The sequence below is a fragment of the Monosiga brevicollis genome, genomic scaffold (genome assembly GCF_000002865.3).
Source record: "Monosiga brevicollis MX1 MONBRscaffold_14 genomic scaffold, whole genome shotgun sequence".
Lineage (NCBI taxonomy): Eukaryota > Choanoflagellata > Craspedida > Salpingoecidae > Monosiga > Monosiga brevicollis.
In genome coordinates, this window is record NW_001865051.1 from 512,037 (window position 1) to 524,874 (window position 12,838).

A 12,838-nucleotide genomic window follows, 5' to 3' on the forward strand; every position below is an offset into this window, starting at 1 on the left:
GATTTGAGGGTCTATCCATTTGTAGCACTTCTGAGATTGAGTTTGATGACCCCAAGGCCGCCCGCTCTGATGCGGATGAGCTTGCGCCAGACACCGGTGAGTTTGACCCTTCCGTGGCGCATCTGTCGCTGGCATGCAGAGTATGAGGCAGGGATAACCGTGCATGCGTGCCGGCTGTAGACGCCAATGCCGACGACGGAGCAATGGTGCCGACCCACCCAGGTCTGTCATGGCCCGCCAACTTGGCGGCAGCTAGCGTGGCCGTTCGGATGGTATACAACGCAAGCTCGCCGCTTCTGCATTGGCAGCCAGAACTGCTCGAAGCTGGTGCCGGTGACCTCCCGGTTGATCCCAAGGCACCAACTCAAAAACCCGACGAGGCTTTAGTCTCAAAGCCTGCGTCAGCCGTTGGGAGCAAGCGCACCGGTGCTTCATCAGAGAAGGTTGCAGTCCCAGCCGTGGAAGCTCCGACAGATCTGCCGCCCAAGCCACCGTCAGCACCGATTCCAGCCATTGCCATTGACGACGACGACGACGGCCAAGTCCTCCGCACTGGTACTCAAGGGTCTATGCGCTTGTATTCTGCCAAGAGCTCCAACGCTACCAATGCAGAGGGCAGAGGCGGTGATACGGGACTGCTGGACGCCCCAGATCTTGAGTTTGACAACCCAGAGCTGAGAATGCCCTCGCCCCTGGTTCCACCAAACATTTTGGACGCCGAGGTTGACCTTTCTCTGGTAGACTTTTCCGTCAAGCCCCCAGAGGCACCGCCCGCCGAGACGAGCCGAGCGCCATCAGCACGGTAGGTTTTGGTTGCTGCATGCAAAAGTTCTGTCTGGTTGCGGATGCTGAATCACTTTTCATGAGGGTCCTTTTCATTTTTTCTTTTCCTTTGCACGCAGTCGTTCGGCCACGGCATCTGCACGCAGTCGCCGTAGCGCCCGCGAGCCACGGGCCGACCCTGCAGAGGCTGCACCCGAGGTATTGGGTTTTGGTCGAGTGCCTTGCCATTAACGCTCTCCTCTCTTGCTTTTGGACGACATCCTCAGCAGCTGAAATGTGCTTTGATTCTCACAAACTCACACGTGGTCGCATCTGTAGGTCCCACCTCCTCCCACGCTGAGCGATCTGCTTGCCAAGAGCTCTGCTGGGGCCAGCAACACGTCCGATGGTCTTGAAGAGGCTCAGAACGCAGGCGACTCGATAGAACCATTGCCCCCGACCCCGGAGGTACCAGCAGATGGTCCCATCGATCTGGCACATTTTGCCATCTTAGGGGGCGTCTTTGAGCCTCGCCTCTTGTCCTTGCCAGAGACTGCGCATGTGGAAAAGAAATGGACCATTCGACCTGTGCTTGAGCCCTTTGCCCTTCAAGAACTTTCCTACCCACTCCCCAATGCCCCGCGTATCGCATCAGGTGATGGCGATGAGCTGATCGAGCCACGTGCTGGCATGGAGCAGTGGCCAGCCTTAACGCTACGCGTCCCGCGGCCGCCTGGCGTGATGTATTGCGAGGATGCATTCCCAGTCATGTGGGATTCAGAAGCACACGCATGGCACACTGGGCCTTGCAGCAACCTCAACAAAGATGCCGGCAACAATCTCATGACAATGGACGTGCTGGCTTTCCGCCCAGTTGCGATTGCACAGGCTCGCAATTTGTTTGACTGGTTGGAGGACTGGGCCCTCGTTCCATTGAAACCGCTGGCTCCCGACTACATCGCCACCACCCGCACGGTGGTGGAGCCCAACCGGCCCTCGGACGAAGAGGAGGCGCCTGGGGCTGACACGGGCAAGCTGGCCAAGCCTCCTAGCGCAGCCCCGCGCCTGCACTCAGGTCGCGGTCGGCGCTCGCGCTTGGCCTCGGCTGTGCGTGGTAGGGAATCCGAGAACCCGGTTCCACCCCCACCGCAAGCTCATCCGATGGGGAGTGTCCTGCGTCTGAAAACGGGGCGTGGCGTCTTCGTGATTGAGGTATCAGCCCAAGGCGTGCGTCTGGCCTACCCCACGGTGGAGGGAAACGCCATCCTTTCAACCTGGCAGGTGACAGCCTGTTTCATCAGGAATATGCAAGCAGCAGGTCTAGATCTTTTCCCGGCACTGCGGCCGGACTACCTGCCTGCCACGCTCAAGGTACGGCGCAACCCGGCATCATGTGAGGGTTTGTGGGTTTGTGGGTTGGTTTTACTTTGGAATGTAAATAGCCATGGGCCTTGTGTGTGTGTGTGTGTGTGTGTGTGTGTGTGTGTGTGTGTGTGTGTGTGTGTGTGTGTGTGTGTGTGTGTGTGTGTGTGTGTGTGTGTGTGTGTGTGTGTGTAAGCTTGACTTGCACCAGGGCTGACGAGACCTTCGAACTTTAGGATGCTGCGCGGGAGAACGAGTTGTATCACCAAATTGCACTCACCGCGACCCAGATTGCGTATCGCCCATCCGTGTGGACCGAAGCCACGCCGTTTGGCAGCTTCCCAATTACAGCCTGCAGCAGCCCGCTATCAACGGTTGAGGCAGCCGCAGCCGCGGCCGACATTCCTGAACTGCTTGATGTTGCTGAATTGGGTGCGCCTGATGACAAAAAGTCGCGTGAACTTGAGAGTTCAACCAAGGCTAAGAAGAGTAACAAGGGCACAAAGAAGTCTGATAAGACAGAGGCCGTAGACCCCGAAGTGGTGGAAGAACCGCCCGAAGTCGACCGGCGCAAGCTTGAAGGACTTGAGGAGAATCTGAAGCGATTGCCCGCATCCCCTTTCAATTTGTTTTATTGGCACGAGAAATATGTACACCCGTTAGCCTCGGGCGACGGTATTGTCACACTTGACCCCGATGTATATCATCACCCCGAGCACAAGGTCTGTCAATGAGCTGACCATTCTCGAGCTTGCTTTCTAGTCGCTCGTGCTCGACCCTGCCGTCTGCTGACCATCTGTTCTGGCCTTGGGCAGTCCATGGCTACCCTCTATCATGCAGTGCAGCAGCTGATGCCCAAGGGCGACTGGAGCGGCCATTTGGATGCAAACAGTGATCCGGAGTATGTTTCGGAATTGGCATTCTCGATACGGCGCTGGTGCGGTCTCGACATGCAACTCTCATTATTCTGATGCTCGATGCAGAATCAGTCAACACTTGGATCTTCTGCTCCGGGCTATCCGGCCGATCACGCGTTGTCAGCATGTGATTGCCCGTAAACACGCACGTCTGGTATGCCCTCGCACCACTTCCTCGTATCGTACGGCGTTAGACGATGATTGATACCGGATGTAAGTTTAAACTCATTTGCATCTGACCCGTCAGAATCACCTGCGTGCTACTACGTTGGAAGCTTATGCCTTGGAACGGCGGGATGTAGAGGAAAAGGTACGGCTCGCTCGTGTCTCCGAGAGGGTGGATGTAGAACAGTGCTGTTTGATTCCTCTCTTCTCAATCTGGGACTTTGCGTGTTGCGGACTGGTCTAAATGCCCTCTAATATTTGATGTGCTTGGTGGCAGGAGGCAAACCGTCAGGCTTTGCTCATGGGCGGTGCGACGGCGGCATCACGCTCTACGTCAGCACGCGTCCAGGCGCTCTCAGCCAAGGTCAACAAGTCACGTGCTGGCAAATAATGCAGCAAAATCATGCCAATCTGTAGTCCTTTCTTTAAGACTGTTGTGGGAATGGTCCGCTTCTCAAGGAGCCCTCACCATTTTCATTTCTTGAGGAGCAATTGACTCAAGATGAACGTGTGCATATGGGTATGAAAATGAGTCGTGATCCATTGTCGGGGCGTGACGCTGTGTGGCGTGCAGTCCTGACACGCGCGCTCGTGTCATCTATTTATGGCATCGATTGGCGTCACACAGTGACCAGGGCGAGCGACCGTGTTAGGTAGACGGATCGCCGCTTGTGTCATTCAGTCTTTGGATCTTGGACAGGGTTTTGAACGTCCGAGGCTGGTCGAGTAAAGGTGGATGATGTGCTGTTACGCCCACTCAAGCGGCTACGGGCTGAGGTGGCACGCGAGGCTCTTTCATCCAGGCGGAGGGCAGTAAGAGCAGAACGCGCCCGTGCGCTATTTGCAGCACTCCGCTTTTCGTCCAGCATTTGGTCGAGCAGGTCAAAATCGCCCCCATGTAGCTATGAACGGGCATGTACCGGGTCTCGTGGTGAAGGCAAGCGCTTGAAACATGGGGCGTGTCATGCTGAAAGTAGGCTATCGGGTAGCACGTACCTCGGGCGAGCCTGTGCGGACGGGGATGACAATATTGGAGGCTGGCCGCGACCGCAAAATCGTCCGGGGGGGAAGGGGCGCTTCCTCCTCGCTGCTCTCTTCCTCACCGGCCGTGCTTTCAGCTTCTTCCTCCTCTTCTTCAGCATGCTCCGAGAGGATCTCTGCGTTGGAGACTTCTGCTGTAATCACCACGTCATCTTGCAGTTCCTCCTCAGGCTCCTCTTGGATGGGCGGGGGCGGGGTGGCCTCCTTGGGCATTCGCATGTTGCTGACTACTGGGGCCTCGGGTGGTTCCTGAGGCAACTCCTCGGGTTGAAGGGTCGCTTCAGGTTCAGGCGAGATTGGTTGACTCTCGCACAAGGTTGACTGCACGATGCTCACGGCCGCCTGCGTGTCCTCTGCCTCCAGTGCTGGCTTGGTGGGCAAGGGCAATTCCGGCTCTTCATCAAGCGTGAGGACTGTCATCTGTTGGACTAGGCGGTTGGGGTCCTTGGGACCCGCCCGCTCACGCAAGTACTGGAGCACAACTGCGCAACCCTGGGCCACGACCTCTGTCGGCGGGAAATACAAGGGGTTGTTACGCAGATTCAGTTGGCGTAAGCTCTCAGAGTAGCCCATTTCCACTGGTAAGCTCGTCAGCTGATTGTTGCCCACGAGAAGAGTAGTGAGGGCTGGGTGATAGCCGATGGTATCCGGTAAAAACCCCAACTGGTTGTAGCGGGCATCCACATATCTGGGGGAACCACGTCGGGTGTTGACACAGGGCAAGCCCATGACCAGCCCAAGGTGTCGATGAGGATGAGCATCGCGAAGACACCAAGGTGAGATCATTGCCCTGCAGCACGCTGACCTCAGGAAGGGGAGCTGCTCGAATAACTCTGGAGGCAGTGCGGTCAATGCATTGTCTGATAGGTACAGTTCCTAATACGAGTCGTCCAGAGAAACGGGAGGGGGTGCAGATTGGTATCGTCAGCCTGTGGAATGGTCTTCTACCCCCAGATTGCCCCGAAAGCACGGCAAGCTACACCACATCGTGCCTTTAAAAATCAACGGATTTAGCCAACAACTTACTTCGAGATTTTGAAAGGCATAAAGCTCCTCCGGGATTACTGCCCATTCCAGCTCAGCCAGATCTAAACTCGTAGAAGCCACATCCTCCTGACAAGCGGGGCGCGCGCGTGCACGTATGTCAGGCCCACCAACGGCACACTTGAAGACCAACGTATGGCTGAACAAGCGCGTGTCTCATGAAACAAAGGGTGCATGGCAGGCAGCACGGCTGCGTACACACTGCGCTCGCTACCCGCCTACACTTGGGCAGCTTACCTGCGCGAGACGGGCCACCGCCTCCTCGTCAGCTTCGGATGGTGCGCTGAGCATGGTAGGCCAAGAAGGTCACGAGACTGGCGCCAGAAAAGGATCTGCTCTGATAAGCACCCACACGCCGCAGACTGCTGCGAGTCGAACCAGTCACGGCGTATCTACTCGTGCTTTCGGAAGGAAAGCCGGTTGCCGTGGGGTCGCTCGGGTCGGCTCGCCTTGATGGAATGCGTTGCCAACGACTTTTGTCAACAACAGCTGTTTTAATGCCTTTTGTGTCCACCCGCTTAACCAGTTCACAGCTTGAACAAACACAAATTCTCGACACAACAGGTTTTTTTTCTTTTTTTTTTCTTTTTTTTCTCTGTGCTGCTGGATCGGATTGAGATCAACGTTGCTACGCACGCGCTGCCCAACCTGCTGCTGCCGTTCCCGGGCTTGATTGATTGCGCGGGGCTGCGCTGGGTGGCTTGTTGTGTGCGTGTGCGTGTGTGTTGTTGCCTTGAGCAGCCACAATCGCCAGCATGGAGGATGACTCTGCCAACACTTTTATTATCCGACCAGAATATGCCCACAAGTACGCCGATACCTGTGGACCTGCTTGACCGCGAGCCTGGTGCCCGTCAAAGTTGGTGAGCCCGTCATCCTCATGTGTGCTCGTTTGCTTGCGTAGATTCAAGGCAGCACAGGTACAAGGTATTCTGCACGAGGCCCTGGCAGACTTTTTTGCCGATAAACAATATGACACAGAGCTGGCCCTGCAATGGGCCCAGGAGATCAGCGATTTGGTGAAGGAGAAACTCAAGGGTATGCCGGTCGTCGTCCTTTTAACAAGCCTTCTTGATGACCCACACGAGTTGCAAAAGCATCTAACTTTGGGTGTCATTGGGTGGTTGCTGTCGTCTTGAATCCACCCCGGCTCTTAGCTCTCCAGCTGCCGCGCTACAAGTACGTGGTGCAGGCAGTGATCGGCGAGCAGCGAGGCGCTGGCGTCAAGGTTGGCGCCCGTTGTCTGTGGGATTCAGATACCGATCAATTGGCCCAAGACACCTATGTCAATGTGCGTGCGCATCATGCCCCTTGGCCCTTGCTCCATCTTTTTGTGCATTGATTCTCCTATTGCTTCTGCTGTCTCTTGTCGCTTCCTGATGGAGGCCCTCATGCCTGCACTGATACGTTGCATCGCCTGTTGCAGGAGACGCTGTATTGCTCTCTGGCAGCGTATGGCGTTTACTTTTACTAAGGCTCAGCACGTAGTCAGCCTATAATCAGAATTCTTGGACAAGTCGTCGCCAGCGAAACCGGCATTATGACAAAAGCAGATGGGCTCATTTTGCACCCATGTGTGTGCTCTGGTGCACCCTGCTCCTAGCTCTCTCGTGTGGAGCGAGCATTTTCAGGGCGAGGTCGCGCCTCTTTTGATTGAAAGGGTGGGAGAGAAAGAGAAAGAGAGAGAAAGTGACACGCGGATGGAAATCCCCCCGTTGGTTTATTTCCCTCTTCCTGTCTTTTTGCGGTTGGTCCTGCCGTATTGAACGCGAGTGTTGCCGCGCAACCCTGTTTCTTCCTGTCTCGTCCTCTGCCAAGACGAATGGGACGTTGAATCGAGTTTTACGACTCCTGATGAACTAGCTCGCTTTTCGACACATCGCATCATTCACTTTCACAAGACAGGGCTTTCTTCTTGCCACATAATCCCAACCCAACCACGGCGACCCATCTGGCCAGCACTTGTGAATCCTCTAAGCCCATCATCCCCACCTCTTCCCCCGACTCACTCTGCTCCTTCTCTCCTCCCTCACTCCTTCTCATTAAATTAAACGTGTAGCTCCACTGATGTGTGTGTGTGTGTGTGTGTGTGTGTGTGTGTGTGTGTGTGTGTGTGTGTGTGTGTGTGTGTTGCTTTCTGTGTTTGTCATTTTTTTTTCTCACTTCAAAATCAGTGGCTCTCTGATCTGGTTTAGGCAGTGGTGGCGCTGGTCGTCTGTACCAACGAGATGGAGGGCTTGTTAGGCCTGCTGCGTGCCAACCTGACAGCACCCACGGCAGATTCACAGGCAGCACTGATAGCGTAGGTTACGTGCTCGCAACACACCGGTCGTCATGGCCATCAGAAAGAGTATCATGCAAGTTCTTCAGGCTGTGACCCTCACCTCCAGCGTCGCGCATTACTGGTTCCTCCCTGTAGGCTCCACCACAGCCCAGATGCATGGACACCATTGTTGGAAGTGATCCAGCGTCAGCCAGAGGCGGGAGAGGCCCAGCTTGCTGCAAGCACTCTAGCTGAGCTTGCCCGCTTTCAGTCGACAACGCTACCAGCCGAGCACGCCCAGCACCTCCAGGGACTCATCCGACCTCAGCTCACTGAGGCGCAATTCACCCCAATTCGGCGCGCCCTTGCACGCTGCCTTGCTTTTCTGTTGGCACCACGCGCCGAACATGTGCTGGAGGCTTTGGATGTTCTCCACGCCACGCCGCAGCTCAGTCTGGCCGACCGGCTTGAGCTTCTGGTTGCGCTGCGCCTCGTTCACCCGCAGGCACCCCCGCCTTCAAGTTCGGCAGTGGGTCGCTTATTGACCATGGTTTGCGATGCTGGCGTGACGCAATCTGCTACGCGCCAGACAGCCTGCACTGTTGCAGAACTCTGGTGCACAACCCCCGGACTGCGGGTCGTCGGTGTAGCTCGCATCATTGGGGCATTGGCCAGCTGTTTTGATACACCGGACATTGGTACCTTTCAGGCCGCTGCTGCAGCCCTGACGGCCGTCTGCCGTTGTTGCACTGCGCGCGATGCACAAGAAGAGCTCTTTGCGTTTCTGGTGCAGACTTCTGGTGCCTGGCTGCAGCTGTACCAGCAGTGTATACAGGAGCCCGAGGCGCGACAGGCCGTTGCCATGGCCTTTTTAGGAATTATGGCTGAGTCATTGCCCGCGCTGCATGGCGCGGCTTTGGCCAACCGGGCGGAAGATCTTGAAACGGTGGTTCACATGAACCTGGTCATCCTTGATGACCCTGCGTTACCAGTCTCACATCTGGCACTGCAACTGTGGGAGAGCCTGGAAATGCTTCTAGAAGATGCTCCCGCCACCAACGAACTTTGGACAAGATGCTTACAGAGCGTCAGTCTCAAAGCTCTGAGCCGGTGCGTCTTGTTTCTGATCTTGCTCAAGTGTTCTGATTTGAAAGGGTGTGGCCGCTCGTCAACACTATTCGTTTTGCCCTCGCCCTCACATGGGTCGCTATCACGATTTTGCTCGTGAAATCGGCACAATTCAGGCATATGCTGCCCGAGGGTGCTCGCGATGAGGTGGCTGAGGTAGTGCAAGATGATGATTGGATTGCCTTCCGACGTTGTGCTCGGTGCGTGAAGGAGATGCGATTTGAACCACGGGATTTGTGAGCACGATTCCCCTGTGGTACTCACGGGTTGTGCGATGTGTATAGCGATGTGCACGCCCAGGTGGCGCGGGGATGCGGTCCTGCGGCCGCACTAGATATCCTGCCCGATATGACGGTTGAAGGCGGAGGCCAACATCTCGACTGGCGGGAACTGGAGTCCTGCCTCTTTTACATTAAAGCCATCCTTCCCGAGGCAAGCTCTTGTTGAGTTGTCGAGCCGTGAACAGGCCTTAACAAATGTTCTTGACACGAGTCCAGCGTGTGCTCATTCTGCTTGCTTTGTCCTGCCATGACGTAGACGTGGCCACGAAACGCGATTCGAGAACATGATCCGACGCGTTGGATGCCCGTGGCAACTCGCGTGCACCAAGCCGTGACAGCAGCGTTGTCTATGGTAGGATAGCCGTCGTCGGAGGATGGCGCAGGCGATGATCTGCTAGGCGCTGATGCTTTTGTAACGCGATGCATTGCGCAGGCAAATGAACAAGAGTGGCTTATGGTTGCCATGTTTGAGCTCGGGACCGAAGGGCACGAGGCCCTAGCCAGTCTTCCTGAGCTGTCTCTACGTCTCTGGGAAAAGAGCACTGATGCCATGCTGAGTGATTTAGAGGCCCTGCGCAAGGTTTGTTGCGAGCTGCCTCAGCACCAATCGGCTCGTTCTCTGCATGCGTAGGGCCAAGGACGTGCGACAACTGCCTAATCGTGTTTGCCACCTTTTTGCTTCTGGGCACTTGATTCAGAGCGCGGCCCTGTATTTTCGACAAGTGTGTATTGCACACGGAGATTTGCTGCAGGGTGCCAATGACTTGCTTGTTTCCTTGGGCGCTGCTTGTCAATCCCTCTCGAGCCTGCCGTGAGTGAAGCCGTTTCACTCATAATTATATGCGATACAGCTTGCAAAGAGTGTACGCCTCATCAACCTTTGCCGCGCTTGCTAATAGTTCCACAATTGTGGCAGAGGGTCTGATACGTGTAGCTGCCCAACTCGATGGCGACGTATCCCAAGGTTTGATATCCTTTAATCCAGCTTGGTGTGTGTGTGTGTGTGTGTGTGTGTGTGTGTGTGTTACGCATTTGGCTGAGGATGTTCCACTGAGCGTTTGCATGTTGGTTCCTTGTAGCAATCATGTCCAGTGCGTTAGAAGCGGTGCGCACAGCCATGTCAGCCGCCGCACAAGGCCGGTCTAATGAGCCTACACGTGCCACTGAGGTGCTGGCCACAATTATTCGCTTTCTACCACGGGTGCGGCCTCATCCGATCTTTTGCGGCACTGGAGTATCATGATTTGCTTTCAGCTCAGGCTAACCCATTTTGCTTTCTTGTCTCGTTGTAAGCAGGACGCACGTGGTCGGGCCATTTTAATATCAGCATGGCGTTGGCTGCCACAAGCACTACTACAGGCCTGTGAGCAGGCAGCCGAGGCAGTTGTGCCTGTTCTGGAGCAGGCTGTCAATTTGGCGCGCAGCGACCCAACCGTGGCGCAAGAACTCTTAGCAGCCCTCGAACCGCTGCTGGGTGGTGGGTACTGTGGCTTTGGGCATCGTGACTTTGGGCGTCGCGTCACATGAGCGCAACAGGTTTTCATTCCTTAATCTGCTGCTGGTGTGGCCCTTGCGCGAATAGAACTGGCGCGTGTCCACTTGGCCATGGCATTGCGAGCGGGGGCAGCCTTGGTTGAGTCTATGGGCAGCATGCCGGCCTGCGGACCAACGCTTGAGCCCCTTTTGACGGCGCTGTTTGCTCAAGGCCTCGCCCATATGGATGTCCGTTTATGTGCTGTGCATTATATTTCGCACAGTGGGGTTGTCATGAAGGAGTGGGTTTGACATGGCTTCATTCTTGCGGTGTAGGCCGACGCGAGTGATGGCGAGGTGGCGGAGGCTGTTTTCGCCCTGCACTTTCGCATGGCGCTTTTTTCCAGTCAAACGCTCCTCAGCGATGTTCTCTTTGACGCCGTTCTTCAGGTTTGTGGGTCGGGTGACCGGCAAGTGAGCTGTGCTCTGGATTTCACTCACCCCCGCACAATTTTGATGGCTTGCCTCGCCCTGGCACTTCATCCAGCGGGCTTTTCAGGCTTTGGCCACGCCCAACCGGCGAGTGGTGAATGCGGCATTTCAGCTTTTGATACCATTCTTCAAGCGTGGGCATGCTCGGGCTCAGGCCTGGTTGCAGGTGCAGCTGGATGCGGTCGCCATGTTCGTAGCCACGGCATGTTTGGAGGCCTTTGAAGCTGAAACTCTGACGCGACTTGCGGTCCTCATTGGGGCCATCGTCAGCGGGGAACCCATGGTGCGAGACAAGGTTTTACAGGTCCTTTCGAAGCTGGGGGCCAAACCCGATGCCGTTCAGATGCTCGAAACGTCCCTGGTGGGTGACATGCTGCCCAACATTGTTCGCGATGGCCTTTTCCAGGTTTGGGAGTGCCATCGCCGTCCCTCTTGATGTCGCGGTGCCGCGAGGAGTGGGGATTAGATAAAAAGAGAGAAAAAAGGAGAAGGACAAGATCAAATCGACTATTTATTCTGACCCAACTGCTGTCAATTTGTGGTCAAGCTGAGAGCCTTACAGAGAGACAAGCCAAACAGGGTTAAGGAAATTGTCATGAAAGATGCGGCTCGCCCGAGACTGAGCGCGCTGGGGTACGGTTCAGGGCAACTCAGGCCAGCATCTCTTTCAGCTTGCCGTTGCGGATGGCAGCGACCGTGTCATCGCATCCGCCCAGCAGTTTGCCTAGGTTGTGTTTTTCAGTTTTGCAAGCACGAGTGTCAAGCTGACGGTGGATCAAGAGAAGCTGTGCGCCAAAAACAGCCCACTTGAGCTACAAAGCAAGCCTTGGGCTCACCTTTGACAAAGACGGCGGGAACCGTGCGGTGCTTGTACTGGGATTTGATGATGCCCTGCACGTCGGAGCCCTCTGCCTCCTGACCGTCGTATGATACTATTGATACGCACAGAAACACGTCACGCGGCTGTCAGGAGGCCTCCACCTGGCGGGGGCATGTCGAAGCATCTCCACGTCACTCCAAAATCCAATAGGATAAGCAATGCAAGTTGGATGGAAGGAACACCACAGAAACGAAACAAAGAGGTTGGCCAGGCCAACACGCCAGCCAGCGAGTGCGAACCGGCGCCCTGATCAAGCTCGATGACATTGTACTCGAGGCCAGCCTGGGAGAGCTCGCGCTTGGCTTGAGTGCAAAAGGGGCAGTAGCTCTTGGAGAAGACCATGAGGTCGTTGTTGGTAATGGCGCTACACCCATCCAGAGGAAGGTGAGAGCAACCGATTGAGCGACGGCACCGCACGCATCAACACTGAAGTCACTGACTGACCTTTGGACGATGGCGTTGGCACTCATGTTGTTGGTGGTGTTATCCGATGAACCGGCGGACAAGTACTGGCCCATTTCAAGGCCAAGAAGCTCGGATAGGTGAAATGAAATGCAGTGCAGGCCAAGACAATGAACCTCACGCGCTGCCGAAAAAAAAAAGTCAAGTCGAGAAATAGGGGGCTGATGGTTGGAGAGAGACAGAGAGAGGAAATGCAACTTGACTTTTGTTCTCTCTCTTTCTCTTTTCCAAACCAATTCACTTCTCTCTTTCTCTTCTCTCTCTCTCTCTCTCTTTCTCTGTGCCTTTCTTCTCTAAGTCCTCTCGATTCTCTCTCCTTTCTCTTTCTCTCTCCTTTCTCTCTCTCTCCCTTTATCGCTACTTTTCTTTGTGTCTCTCGCGTATTTTAACATCATCATGTCAGATTCTTCTCGTCATCATGACGGCCAGCCATGGATGACGTGGAAAAGTATATTACTTCTTAAATGATAGGTATTGGGCCGAATAAGGTGTAATAAGGCTGGTGAAATACTTTTCCAGGCTTGGAAACCAGTTTTTTTTTTCCTGTGCCAAAATTTTAATTTCACAG

General features: G+C 55.2%; 4 protein-coding genes across 4 annotated transcripts in view; 2 read left to right on the forward strand and 2 right to left on the reverse strand.

Annotated features, from left to right (window-relative positions):
• The window catches only part of MONBRDRAFT_26447 (uncharacterized protein), a gene marked incomplete at both ends in the record, with an annotated part of 5,358 nt that extends 1,761 nt beyond the window's left edge, over window positions 1–3,597 (forward strand). Inside the window, 9 exons of the mRNA XM_001746782.1 lie at window positions 181–802; window positions 903–981; window positions 1,102–2,133; window positions 2,205–2,315; window positions 2,415–2,846; window positions 2,940–3,025; window positions 3,108–3,195; window positions 3,289–3,351; window positions 3,484–3,597. Coding sequence (XP_001746834.1) covers window positions 181–802; window positions 903–981; window positions 1,102–2,133; window positions 2,205–2,315; window positions 2,415–2,846; window positions 2,940–3,025; window positions 3,108–3,195; window positions 3,289–3,351; window positions 3,484–3,597 — 2,627 coding nt within the window. The remainder of the gene's footprint in view (window positions 1–180; window positions 803–902; window positions 982–1,101; window positions 2,134–2,204; window positions 2,316–2,414; window positions 2,847–2,939; window positions 3,026–3,107; window positions 3,196–3,288; window positions 3,352–3,483) is intronic.
• Window positions 3,598–3,880: 283 nt separating this feature from the next.
• Window positions 3,881–5,582, reverse strand: MONBRDRAFT_26448 (uncharacterized protein; the record flags this gene model as incomplete). The annotated part of the gene is made up of 5 exons (XM_001746902.1): window positions 3,881–4,108; window positions 4,203–4,935; window positions 5,053–5,123; window positions 5,274–5,360; window positions 5,529–5,582. 5 exons carry the CDS (start codon window positions 5,580–5,582, stop codon window positions 3,881–3,883), a joined length of 1,173 nt encoding a protein of 390 aa, XP_001746954.1.
• Window positions 5,583–6,046: 464 nt separating this feature from the next.
• Window positions 6,047–11,364, forward strand: MONBRDRAFT_26449 (uncharacterized protein; the record flags this gene model as incomplete). Its single annotated transcript, XM_001746783.1, has 19 exons — window positions 6,047–6,099; window positions 6,196–6,329; window positions 6,449–6,519; window positions 6,548–6,582; window positions 7,351–7,414; window positions 7,487–7,593; window positions 7,711–8,664; window positions 8,799–8,882; window positions 8,967–9,036; window positions 9,220–9,315; window positions 9,397–9,543; window positions 9,662–9,774; window positions 9,815–9,927; window positions 9,949–10,027; window positions 10,056–10,164; window positions 10,323–10,440; window positions 10,546–10,685; window positions 10,773–10,886; window positions 10,984–11,364. 19 exons carry the CDS (start codon window positions 6,047–6,049, stop codon window positions 11,362–11,364), a joined length of 2,982 nt encoding a protein of 993 aa, XP_001746835.1.
• A 55-nt stretch (window positions 11,365–11,419) lies between these two features.
• Window positions 11,420–12,444, reverse strand: MONBRDRAFT_32901 (uncharacterized protein). The gene is made up of 4 exons (XM_001746903.1): window positions 12,253–12,444; window positions 12,048–12,172; window positions 11,765–11,860; window positions 11,420–11,652 (listed from the first exon to the last, which is right to left on the reverse strand). The coding sequence occupies exons 1-4, from the start codon at window positions 12,324–12,326 to the stop codon at window positions 11,579–11,581; spliced, it is 369 nt and encodes a 122-aa protein (XP_001746955.1). The 5' UTR covers window positions 12,327–12,444; the 3' UTR covers window positions 11,420–11,578.
• Between the last annotated feature and the right edge of the window lie 394 nt (window positions 12,445–12,838).

Bases quoted from the DNA above. Each gene is read 5' to 3' on its own strand.
- MONBRDRAFT_32901 (XM_001746903.1), bottom strand. From the start codon at position 12,326: ATGGGCCAGTACTTGTCCGCCGGTTCATCGGATAACACCACCAACAAC. The intron at 12,173-12,252 runs GTCAGTCAGTGA...GGATGGGTGTAG, and splicing joins GCCAACGCCATCGTCCAAAG to CGCCATTACCAACAACGACC. The intron at 11,861-12,047 runs GTTCGCACTCGC...GCGTATCAATAG, and splicing joins CGAGCTTGATCAGGGCGCCG to TATCATACGACGGTCAGGAG.